The sequence below is a fragment of the Brassica rapa genome, unplaced genomic scaffold, assembly GCF_000309985.2.
Source record: "Brassica rapa cultivar Chiifu-401-42 unplaced genomic scaffold, CAAS_Brap_v3.01 Scaffold0302, whole genome shotgun sequence".
Classification (NCBI taxonomy): Eukaryota; Viridiplantae; Streptophyta; class Magnoliopsida; order Brassicales; family Brassicaceae; genus Brassica; species Brassica rapa.
Genome location: NW_022610245.1, coordinates 20,001 through 32,500, shown reverse-complemented (window position 1 = coordinate 32,500; position 12,500 = coordinate 20,001). Strand labels below are relative to the sequence as shown.

General features: G+C 42.1%; 2 protein-coding genes across 2 annotated transcripts in view; both read left to right on the top strand.

Annotated features, from left to right (window-relative positions):
- The window catches only part of LOC117130014, a 1,047-nt gene extending 42 nt beyond the window's left edge, over positions 1-1,005 (top strand). Inside the window, exon 1 of the mRNA XM_033283185.1 lies at positions 1-1,005. This exon is cut by the window's left edge and continues 42 nt beyond it. Within this exon, the coding sequence (XP_033139076.1) occupies positions 1-1,005 (1,005 nt within the window).
- Positions 1,006-7,045: 6,040 nt separating this feature from the next.
- Positions 7,046-12,500, top strand: part of LOC117130013 (vegetative cell wall protein gp1-like) — a 12,056-nt gene continuing 6,601 nt past the window's right edge. Inside the window, exon 1 of the mRNA XM_033283184.1 lies at positions 7,046-7,513. Within this exon, the coding sequence (XP_033139075.1) occupies positions 7,046-7,513 (468 nt within the window). The remainder of the gene's footprint in view (positions 7,514-12,500) is intronic.

The following is a 12,500-nucleotide window of genomic DNA, read 5'->3' as shown; positions in this document are numbered from 1 at the left end:
TCCGGAGATAATTACCTCCAATGGGAGCTTGATACCAAAATCCTCTTAAGGTCCAGAAACCTTGGTGATACTATCACTGAAGGCACTGAGCCATCAGACAAGGATAATTACAAGGCAATCGTTGTCATTCGCCATCACCTTGCTGAAGGTCTCAAGGACCAGTATCTCACAATTGAGAATCCTCTGGAACTTTGGACAGAGTTGAAAACCAGATTTAATCATCAGAAAACTGTGATATTGCCAAAAGCCCTTTATGATTGGAGAAACCTGAGAATCCAAGACTATAAGTCTGTGGAAGAGTATAACTCGGCTTTGTTCAAAATAGTCTCAAAGTTGAAACTTTGTGGTGAGACTATTACTGATGCTGATATGTTGGAGAAGACATTCTCCACATTCCACACCAGCAATGTTGTGCTTCAGCAACAGTACCGAGAGAAAGGTTTCTCCACTTATGCTGCCTTAATCTCTTGTTTGTTGCTAGCTGAGCAAAACAATGAGTTGCTCATGATGAACAGTGAGCTAAGGCCTCCTGGTGCTAAAGCATTGCCTGAGGCACATGCGGCCGTAGAGCCAAAAGATGAGACTCCAAGAGAGTCATACCGTGGTCGCATGAGAGGCCGTGGTAGATGGCAAGGTCGTAACCGTGGGTTTCAACCACGTGGCCGTGGATTTCAACCACGAGACCATCTTGGTCGCAGCCGAGGCCGAGGCTATAGCCGAGGTCATCAAGCTAACCATGGGTATAAGTCCGACTTCAAAACCCATGGCTCGAGCTCGACCAAATCTGCTTGCTATCGTTGTGGGATGACCAATCATTGGGCTAATAAATGCAAAACTCCCCAACACCTTGTTAAGCTCTACCAGGAGAGCATAAAGGGCAAGAACTCTGAGGCAAATTTGGTCCATTATGATGATGAGAATGATCTGGACCATGAGGATGATCAAGCCCATGACAAAGATGATCATGAGGACTTTGAGACTTCAGACCTCCTTACAAGTGGCTGAATATGAAGATTTCGATATCATATTGCTTTTGTCTTTGCATTTTGAATTCTTGATTTGGCTTTATGTCTTTTGTTTCCCCATGTTCTATGACTTTGGCAATTCTATTTATGAAATAAAGTTTTTACTTTATATATGCCTTATACAAAGTTAAAATTATTAAGAACATAAAACAAAGCCATTAAAACATACTTTAAACCTTAAAGTAATATCAAAGGTGTTGACTCTTGTCTATTTTCAGAAATGAAAGAAGACAAGAACCAGCTAGTAGTGGATAGTGGATCAAGTCACACTATATTAAAAGACAAAAGATATTTTGTTAACCTCATTTTAAAGAGTGCCAAAATAAATACTATAGCAGGACCGGCTAGCCTTATTGAAGGCCATGGCCCGGCTCACTTAGTGATGCCTAAAGGCACGCATTTAGAAATCTCTAATGCATTATATTCTCCTAAATCAAAGAGAAATCTGTTAAGTTTCAAAGACATTCGCATGAATGATCTACATGTTGAAACTAGGGGCGAGGGAAAGAAAGAATTCCTCTTGATTTATGAAAATGCCCAAGGCCATAAGAAAGTCCTAGAGACTATCCCTGCTATATCAATAGGCCTCTATTGTGCCAATATAAAATCGAGTGAGGCTAACACTTCAATTCCTAATGAGTTCAGAGAAGCCTTTAAACAATGGCATGAAAGGCTTGGCCATCCTGGCAGATCCATGATGCGCAAAATAATCTCGAGCTCAACTGGCCATTCCTTGAAAGATAGGATAACTATCCCTATGAGCATTACATGTATTCCATGCTCACAAGGGAAATTAATAATAAGGCCATCACCTGGAAAGGTGAGTAAGGAAACATTAAACTTTCTGGAAAGAATACATGGTGATATATGTGGACCAATACACCCACCTTGTGGGACATTTCGATATTTTATGGTCCTCATTGACGCATCGACCAGATGGTCGCATGTTTGTCTATTATCATCTAGAAACTTAGCATTGGCAAGACTATTGGCACAGATCATAAGACTGCGAGCCCATTTTCCAGATTTCCCACTAAAGACTATACGTCTTGACAATGCAAGCGAATTCAGTTCCCAAGCTTTTAATGATTACTGTATGTCCATGGGGGTAAGTGTGGAACACTCCGTGGCACATGTACATACACAGAACGGATTGGCCGAATCCTTCATTAAAAGAATCCAGTTGATTGCTCGACCATTACTCATGAGGTCGAAGCTACCAGTATCAGCTTGGGGACATGCGGTATTACATGCTGCTGAATTAATACGCATAAGGCCATCCAGTGAACATAGATATTCTCCATCCCAATTACTCTCGGGTCATGAACCAGACGTATCCCATATCAAAACATTTGGATGTTCTGTGTACGTCCCTATTGCTCCACCACAGAGAACAAAAATGGGACCTCAAAGGAGGATGGGAATATATGTTGGTTTTGATTCTCCAACCATTATTAAATATCTTGAGCCTACTACTGGAGATTTATTTAAGGCCAGATATGCTGATTGTCATTTTGATGAATCAGAGTACCCAACATTAGGGGGAGAAAATAACAAGCTGGGCAAAGAAATTGTATGGAATCAAACATCCTTATCATGGCAAGATCCTCGGACTCAATCATGTGATTTAGAAGTCCAGAAAATAATTCATATGCAAAAGCTAGCTAATCAATTGCCTGATTCCTTTGCTGACCCGAAAAGAGTGACTAAGTCCTATATACCAGCTTGTAATGCACCAATAAGTATTGATGTCCAAGATGGACACAATCAAGTGGCTACAGAGTCTAAAGCACGTCTTAAGCGTGGTAGACCAATTGGTTCCAAAGATAAAAGACCTCGGAAACTAAAGAAAGGTGCAAAAGAAACCGAGGTCATAGATTGTCCAGACAAGGCCGAAATGGCCATGCCTAAGGTACCAACCAATGAGACTCGGGACGCCGAGCCTCATGGTACTGAAGGTGCTAATGATGAGATCTCAATTAATTATTTAATGTCTGGGACAAGATGGAACCGGAAAGATGTCGACATCAATGATATATTTGCATACCAAGTAGCCCTTGATGTGATGGACTTAGATGAGGATCATGAACCCACGTCTATACTAGAGTGCACTCAAAGATCAGATTGGCTCAAATGGAAAGAAGCCATAAACGTGGAGTTAGAATCATTTAAGAAAAGGAATGTCTTTGGATCGATTATCCGGACACCTTATAATGTTAAACCAGTGGGATATAAGTGGGTATTTGTGAGGAAGAGAAATGAACATGGTGTTATTGTAAGATACAAAGCACGGCTTGTAGCACAAGGATTCTCACAAATACCAGGAATCGATTATGAGGAGACATACTCCCCTGTGGTGGATGCAACTACATTTCGATTTTTAATAAGTCTGGCCATCAAAGAAAATTTGGATATGCGGTTAATGGATGTTGTAACCGCATACCTTTATGGTCCACTGGATAATGAAATATATATGAGATTACCAGAGGGTGTTGAGCTTAAAGCTAATAAAGGTTCTCGAGAAGAACACTGCATAAGGCTGAACAAATCCTTATATGGACTTAAGCAAAGTGGTCGAATGTGGTATAATCGCTTAAGCGAATACCTTGCCAAAGTTGGCTATAAGAACGACCCTATCAGTCCATGTATCTTTATAAAGAAGTTTGCAAACAATGGATTTGTTATCATAGCAGTGTATGTTGATGATTTGAACATCATTGGAACCCCTGGGGAAATCACCCAAACAGTTGAATATCTCAAGAAAGAGTTTGAAATGAAAGACCTAGGTAAAACTAAAGTCTGTTTGGGGTTACAACTTGAGTACATAAAAGGAGGAATCCTTGTGCATCAAAAGGCATATACAGAAAAGGTACTCAAGAGATTTAACATGGACCAGGCTCACCCATTGACCAGCCCAATGGTCGTGAGGTCCCTTGGAGTGGACACTGACCCATTCCGTCCTAAAGAGGATGATGAGAATGTCCTGGGTCCTGAAGTGCCTTACCTCAGTGCCATAGGAGCGTTACTGTATTTGGCTAGCCACACTAGACCAGATATATGTTTTGCCGTGAGTCTCCTAGCCCGTTTTAGTTCATGTCCGACCCAAAGGCACTGGAATGGAATTAAACATATCCTACGTTACCTTCAAGGAACTAAGGATTTGGGTCTATTTTATACCAATGAAACCAAAGATGGTTTAGTAGGCTTTGCTGATGCAGGCTACTTATCTGATCCACACCATGGTCGGTCCCAAACCGGTTATGTGTTCACTCATGGTGGTACTGCAATATCATGGCGTTCCATGAAACAAACTATAGCAGCCACATCATCTAATCACTCAGAAATCTTAGCCATGCATGAGGCAAGTCGTGAGTGTGTATGGTTGAGGTCTATGACCCAACACATCCGATCAGATAGTGGAATGGTCGAGGACAATGGTCCGACCATCATATATGAGGATAATGCAGCCTGCATTGCTCAACTCAAAGATGGGTATATCAAAGGTGACCGAACCAAACATGTACTACCCAAGTTCTTCTTCACACATGAGTTGCAGAAAGCCAAAGAGGTCAACGTCACTCAAATCCGGTCAAGTGAGAACTCAGCCGACCTCTTCACCAAGTCACTTCCCACCAGCACATTCAGGAAGCTCACGCAGCAGATTGGCATGCGAAGACTCAAGGATCTTCAGTGATGTCCAAATCAGGGGGAGTAATGTGTGTTGTACTCTTTTTCCTTTCCTTGGTTTCCCTTTTTACCACATTGGGTTTTGGGTTTTCCGGGAGAGGTTTTAACGAGGCAACGTTAGCACATTACAAGCCCGATATGGTTATGGCATCCAAGGGGGAGTGTTATAAATCCATTGAATGGATATGTGGATTGCCATTAACCATCAAGGAGGTTTACATCCGACCAGACTATCCGGCCCGTCTACATCCGTCTCCGGTCCGTCTACATTCCGTCCGAAACTAGACAAGCTGAAGACTCATTCAACCGGAGCATTTATGAGCTTTGACCAAGTCTATCTTTGTGGTCAATATGTATTAAATGTGTAGATCCTCTCCTTTGTTGTAAACCCTTGGAACCTCCACTATATATTGATAGTGTGAGCTAATGAGAAAGACACAACTTTACAGCAAATACTTCTCTCATATTTCTAACATCTTCAACCTTCGCTCAGTTTGTTACCTTGAGAAAGATCAGAAGGTGAGATTTTTAAATAAAACCCTAGACCTAGTTGAGTTCAGATCATGATCAGACCTTGATCTTTCTCTTTGATCAGTCCAGCCACAAGCTTACATTGGAGAAGAGGATCAGCTGAGGCCATCTAATCCTTTGGTTCATCTTGGTAAGTTTTGGTCTCCTTGCCTCAGTCAGTATCTGATCAGAACATTTGATGTTTAGTTTAGGTCTTGGTCGGATCAGTTGTTTAAGTTATGATACAGTTCAGTTCTTGTTTAGTTTTGGTTTGAATCCATCTCCTAAAACAGTTTGCTAAGCTGTTATGGATTGATTGGAGAAACGAAACTAAACTCAGTCTGATCTTGTCTTGAACTGTTGTTAACTGAATAGAACTGAACTGATCTGATCTGGTATGAAAGGAACCGAGCTTGAACTGATTTGATTTAAGTTGTTTAGCTTGAACCGAACTGTCAGATATTTAAGAATGGTGTTGTGTTTACTCATGCTAAACACTTACACTTAAAGAATAATTTTAAAGTGAGGTTAATCCTAATCTTAGTACTTGTTCTCAAGTACTAATCATAAAATAATCATGGTTTTGATTATGGATTAATCTTGGTTTAATTAAGAATTAACCTTGGTTTAATTGAGAATTAATCTGAGATTAATTAAGGAGTAATCATGATTAATTAAGTACTAATCTTGGATTAATTAAAGATTAATATGAGATTAATTAAGGATTAATCTAGGATTAATTAAGAGTTAATTATGATTAATTAAAGATTAATTATGAATTAATTTCAGAATGATTATGGAAGTAAAATAATGTGAAGTCTTGTTATATTCACTATCCCTAAAGCCCCCGTATTACCGTGACTTGGTCCTGCGAATGGAACAAGGTCATGAAGACATGATGATGGGGTAGCTCCCTGGAGACCGTGTACTGCATGACGATGCAGTGTCGGATTGTTCATACCGGACATTCGACAATGATGGTGATGCTAACTCACTAGTCTCGGTTAGCCTTAGTGGTTTCTCGGGTCTAGTATATATATTGTATTTTATGAGTATGGTAACGGGCGGGTGTTGTGGAAGTGATGTTTAAAATAAGAATTCACAATGATGATCGATATTAAAGTATAGTACTAGTACTTGCATGATCATGTATATGCATTTGATAATTGCTTGATTGTTATTGATTGTGTTGTGATTCTAGATTCACTGAGTAAACTAGTTGCTCATGACTCATTTGTGTGTGCAGGTAAACCTTAGGCGGGAGACACTTAAATCTTTTGGACGGAAGGAGCGGCCAACCAGCGGTAGTATTTTGTTGTCCTTGCAACGTACATTTTGATGTATATTTACTTAAAACGTTGTTGGGCGATAGGCCGTAGGGAAACTATAACACTTTGTAAGATGTTTAAAGTAAATAAATAATGTATAAAAGATGTTTATAAATCACGAGTTCTCATATGATATTAGTCCTTGTCCGGGACGAACTAACTATCGAATATTGCTTTATCGGGTTGAAAAGCCTAGAGTAATATCCGATAGGAGTGTCTGTGTTCTTTGGTTGTTGGTCTAAGGTGATCGGATTTATTTCGAGAACCTCGGGTCGACCATCAGGGAACATCGACCGTGTCATTTCCGGTTATCTACGATCGGGGGTGTCACAAAGGTGGTATCAGAGCATTGTTATACGATGCTAGAATGGGACTTGTTTTAAAAAACTTTCGAGTCAAAAATGTGTCGCAAGGATAATTAGGATATGCTGGTTTGTTCCTTCTTTTATAAATAGATAGACCTGGGTAGAAACTTACCATGATCTTTTGTTGCAGATGCCACCGAGACAGGCACATCGTGGTGGACATTATCTACCGATACCTATTTCATCATCTTCAGACTCCTCGCCGCCATCTACTCCGGCACCACTTCCGACTCCTAGCTTTGAGGCTACACCTTCAGGCTCTAGCTTTGAGACTGACCCGTCTGAAGGGTCATATGATCAGACACCGGAGCACATTCCTTTGTCTCCAGACCCATACTTTATGGACATCGAGGTGGATGTGGTACACGATAATCCAGTGCATGGAGATCATCCCGCAGCTCCTGCCGCTGATATTCCACCAGCTCCTGCCGCTCATATTCCACCGGCCCCTGCCGCACCTATTCCGGCAGCACAACCTCAACCAGCGCCAACCGATCCAGCTATGATAGCACTTCTGGAACTGATGGCTGAGATGGTGAATTTGCAATATCAAGCACTGAATGCACAGCGAGAAGCACAGCGTGCTCAGCCAGCTCCAGTACCTACCACTTCTCACCCGGACTTCCTGAAGATAGTCATGATTATGAAGAACTTGGGGACGAAGCATTACCAGGGAGGCACTGATCCCTTTGAAGCTGATGCATGGCTTCACAATCTCGAGCAGAACTTTGCTGCAACCCGTTGTCCGGAAGAATTTAAAAAAGACGTGGCTGTTTACTATCTAGAGAAGGACGCCATCAGTTGGTGGTTATGCGTAGAGAGGAACTTTGGAGACTTCAATCTGAGTTGGGCTGACTTCCGTACAGCGTTCGTTCGAAAGTACTTCCCACCGGAAGCCCGTGATCGATTGGAGATTAAATTCATGGAGCTAGTTCAGGGAGGATTATCTGTTAGGAAGTATGAGGCAGAGTTCACCCGTCTCAGGAAGTATGTCCACTATGGTCGAGAGGACGAGATGATGATTATCCGTAAGTTCCTTCGAGGACTTAACCCATATATCAGGAGCAGACTTGAGGCAGTAGAGTTTCATAGGCTTGCTGATCTTGTTGAGCGTGCTGTGAACGTTGAGGAGGCCATTGCTGCTGAGAGAGCTTCTTCTAGCAATGCCACACAACCTAGACGTCCATCTGTTCCATTCCAGCCTCAGCCGCATTCTGCTGTGCAGCGAGGACGGGGAGGTAGAGCTTTTCGGGGAGGTCGATCTGGAGGTCCTAGACCTAGAACCCCAACTTGTTTCACTTGTGGCCAGCTGGGCCATGTTAGGAGAGATTGTCCGACCGTGGGACAGTTCCAACCGGCTGTACCATCTCACATCACTTGTTTCACGTGTGGAGAGCGAGGACATTACGCGACATCATGTCCACGCACTCATCTTGCTCAGCCTGTTGTTTCGAGTGCTCGACCCGCCAGACCAGTTAACCCACCTTTACCCTTACCTCCTGCTAAGCGTCAAGCCACTGCTGGTAGGGCTTACGCTTTAGAGTTACCAGGACCATCCGGACCACCTCAGGGTCCAATTTCAGGTTTGTTTTCTTACCAATTGAGTGTTGCATAATTTTTTTTAATGATTTGTGAATTAGTGATATAAAAAAATAATAATAATAATAAAAGTGGTTGAGTAACTAATTGACGGTAAAGTCAATTATTGACAGGGACTTTGCTTGTGGGTGGAATATCCGCCCACATCCTTTTCGATTCAGGAGCAACACATAGTTTTGTAGCTCCCGAAGTAGCATCCCGATTCGATGGAGAATTCACTAAGGTGAATTTATCCATTCCTGTTCTAACTCCCGGAGATCAAGTTCTTGAAACTGAAGGCTGTATTCTAAGAGTTCCAATCATTATCCAAGATATGTTTTTCCGGCTGATTTGTTAGTTCTCCCCTTAGAGAGGTATGAGGTAATCTTAGGGATGGATTGGCTGTCAAGTTACCGAGCTCACCTTGATTGTGGTCGAGGGAAGATTGTTTTTGAGAGAGATACCCAACCCCCTTTAGCTTACCATGGCATAGTACCAAGTGTTGGAGCGTCATTAGTGTCAGCATTGAGAATTGAAAGCCTTTTGGAGAATGGTGAAGAAGTATACTTAGTGACCTTAGTTGCTGGACCAATAGAAGACGAGAAAGAGCAGAACATGGAAGAAATACCAGTAGTCAGAGAATATGAGGACGTGTTTAAGGCATTAGAGGGATTGCCGCCGTCTAGGAGTAACCCCTTTAGTATAACCTTAGAACCCGGATCAGCTGCAATAGCAAAGGCACCATACCGAATGGCACCAGCAGAACTCGCTGAGTTGAAGCAGCAGTTAGCTGATTTGTTAGACAAAGGTTTCATACGTCCTAGTTCATCACCATGGGGAGCACCCGTGCTATTTGTAAAGAAGAAAGACGGAAGCATGCGGTTATGTATTGATTATCGTGGAATCAATAACGTAACCATAAAAGACAAGTACCCACTCCCAAGAATTGATGAGCTGTTAGACCAGTTACAAGGCGCAAGCTGGTTTTCGAAGATTGATTTAGCTTCGGGTTATCATCAGATTCCGATTTCCGAAGCCGATATCATGAAGACCGCCTTTAGAACCCGCTATGGACACTTTGAGTTCGTAGTAATGCCTTTTGGTCTTACCAATGCCCGGCTGCATTTATGCGACTGATGAAGAAGTATTTCGGGATTACCTGGATGAGTTTGTTATCATATTCATTGACGAAATCCTCATATATTCCCGAAGTGCAGAAGAACACGAAAGGCATCTACGTCTAGTTTTGGAGCGTCTCCGAGATCAAAAGCTTTTTGCTAAGCTTAGTAAATGTCGTTTTTGGAAAAGAGAAGTTGGCTTCTTAGGACATCGAGTGTCAGAAGAAGGAGTTGCCGTCGATCCAGAAAAGATAGCTGCTATTAAGGAATGGCCGCACCCGACTTCTGTTACCGAGATTCGAAGTTTTCTCGGATTGGCCGGCTATTACAGAAAGTTTTTCCAAGGATTTGCAAGCATATCAAAGCCTTTGACTCGTCTTACCGGTAAAGGGATTGCTTATGAATGGAGTATAGAAACCGAGAAAGCATTCGAAAAGTTAAAAGAAGCTTTGACGACTGCACCTATCTTAGCATTGCCTAAGCCTAACCAACCATACACCGTGTATAGGGATGCATCTCATGTTGGTTTAGGTTGTGTGCTGATGCAGGAAGATAAGGTAATCGCCTATGCATCTAGGCAACTAAGAAAGCATGAAGTGAATTATCCGACACATGACCTAGAGATGGCTGCAGTAGTATTTGCCCTTCGGATTTGGCGATCGTACTTGTATGGTGAGAAGATCCAAGTGTTCACTGACCATAAAAGCCTTAAGTATCTTTTCACTCAACCTGATCTGAACCTAAGGCAAAGACGATGGATGGAGTTCATAGCTGATTACGACATGCAGATCCTATATCATCCAGGAAAAGCCAACGTTGTTGCAGATGCGTTGAGCAGAAGGAAAGTTGATGTAGATATTGAAAAAGAACTCCAGAACCTGGAAGCGGAATTCAAGATGATTAGTTTGGCTGCCTTAGAAGGAGAGGAAAGAGAACCTCTAGGACTACAAGCAGTAAGCCAAGCTGGTTTACTTTCTCGTATCCGAGAATATCAAATGAGAGATGTGAACCTGAAGAAGATACGAGAGCAGTTGAATGAAGGAAACTTCGGAGGATATCAAGTTGCAAGTGATGGAACTTTGTTACTCAATGGTCGAGTAACTGTTCCGAAAGGAGAAGGACTTCAAGAGGAGATTCTAAGGACTGCACACCATTCTCTCTTAAGCATTCATCCCGGGAGCACAAAGATGTATCGAGATATCAGAAGATATTACCACTGGCCAGGGATGAAGAGAGATGTTGCCATATGGGTTTCTCAGTGTCAGAGTTGCCAGCGGATAAAAGCTGAACACCAAGTCCCAGGTGGCTTACTTCAAAGCCTACCTATCCCTGAATGGAAATGGGATGCAGTAGCAATGGACTTTATTTCTGGTTTACCTCGAGGACCCGGCCGTGGGAATGATGCAGTTTGGGTGATTGTCGATCGTCTCACCAAATCTGCTCATTTCCTACCAATGAAACTTACAGACAAAGTTGAGACGTTAGCAGAGCTGTATTTGGAGGAAATAGTAAAGCTTCATGGGGTACCAGCAAATAAAGTTTCAGACCGAGACCCGCGCTTTACAGCTGAATTTTGGCGAGCCTTACAACAAGCCTTGGGAACTGAATTGCATATGAGTACAGCATTTCATCCAGAAACCGATGGCCAAACCGAAAGAACCATTAGAACTCTGGAAGATTTGTTAAGGTTGTGTATCCTCGACTGGAATGGTCCTTGGGAAAATTTTTTGCCGCTGATAGAATTCTCCTACAACAATAGCTACCACTCTAGTATTGGTATGTCACCATACGAAGCATTGTATGGTCGACCTTGTAGAACGCCAGTATGTTGGGCAGAAGTTGGTGAGAGAAGAATTCTTGGTCCAGAAATAGTAGATGAGGCTGCAGAGAAAGTAAGGATAATTCAAACCAATATGAAGAAGGCTCAAGACCGACAAAAGAAGTATGCAGACCGCGGTAGAAGAGAAGTCATTTTTGCAGTAAATGATTTAGTCTTCTTGAAAGTAGCTGCACAAAAAGGAAAGGATCGATTTGGAAAAATTGGGAAGCTAGCTACTCGTTATATTGGGCCATACCGAATTGTCGCCAGAGTTGGAGAAGTAGCCTATAGACTAGAACTTCCACACGATATGCCTATGCATCCGGTATTTCATGTATCTATGTTGCGTAAGCATATACCAGATCCAAATATGGTCGAGCCGCAGCGACCAGAGAACTTGCAACCTAACCTCACTTATCCTGAAGGTCCTTTGCGAATAGGTGAGCGTCGTATCAAGAAATTGAAGAACAGGAAAATTTCACAAGTTCAAGTATTTTGGGGAAAGCGACAGAGAGTTGTTATAACATGGGAGGATGAAGATAAGTTCCGAGTTGATTATCCAGAACTCTTCTCAGATACCCCAGTCGTCCAATAAAGGGTGTACACTTGTATTTTGAGAATTCGGGGATGAATTCTTTTAAGGGGGGAAGAGTGTAATAACCCTCATGAGCCAATAAATTTTTGGTCGAGAAAAATCCCGCTCGACCAGTTTTTAGTTGGTTCAACAAGGATTAATAAAAATAAAAAAATCGACCCGGAAGATTTATTTCTCGAAGGGACTGTCTTGTGGTTGAAAGACCTTCACTTGATAGTTTGGTCGAGTCTTAAATATTTTGGTCGAATTTTTATTAAACTGGAAGAGATTTTCCGAGAACAAGACGAGAGCCAAATACAAGGAATATTTGGTTGAAAAATTATTGAAAATTATCAACCAACTGCTACAATTAATTTTGGACCAGACTCATGTCTTCCACCAGCCTGCTTGCTTAGTCTTTAATCACATGACTTGCACCTGCCTGCTTGCCTAGCTTCTTCAGTAACTGTCACATGACAATCACAAGCTGCCTGCT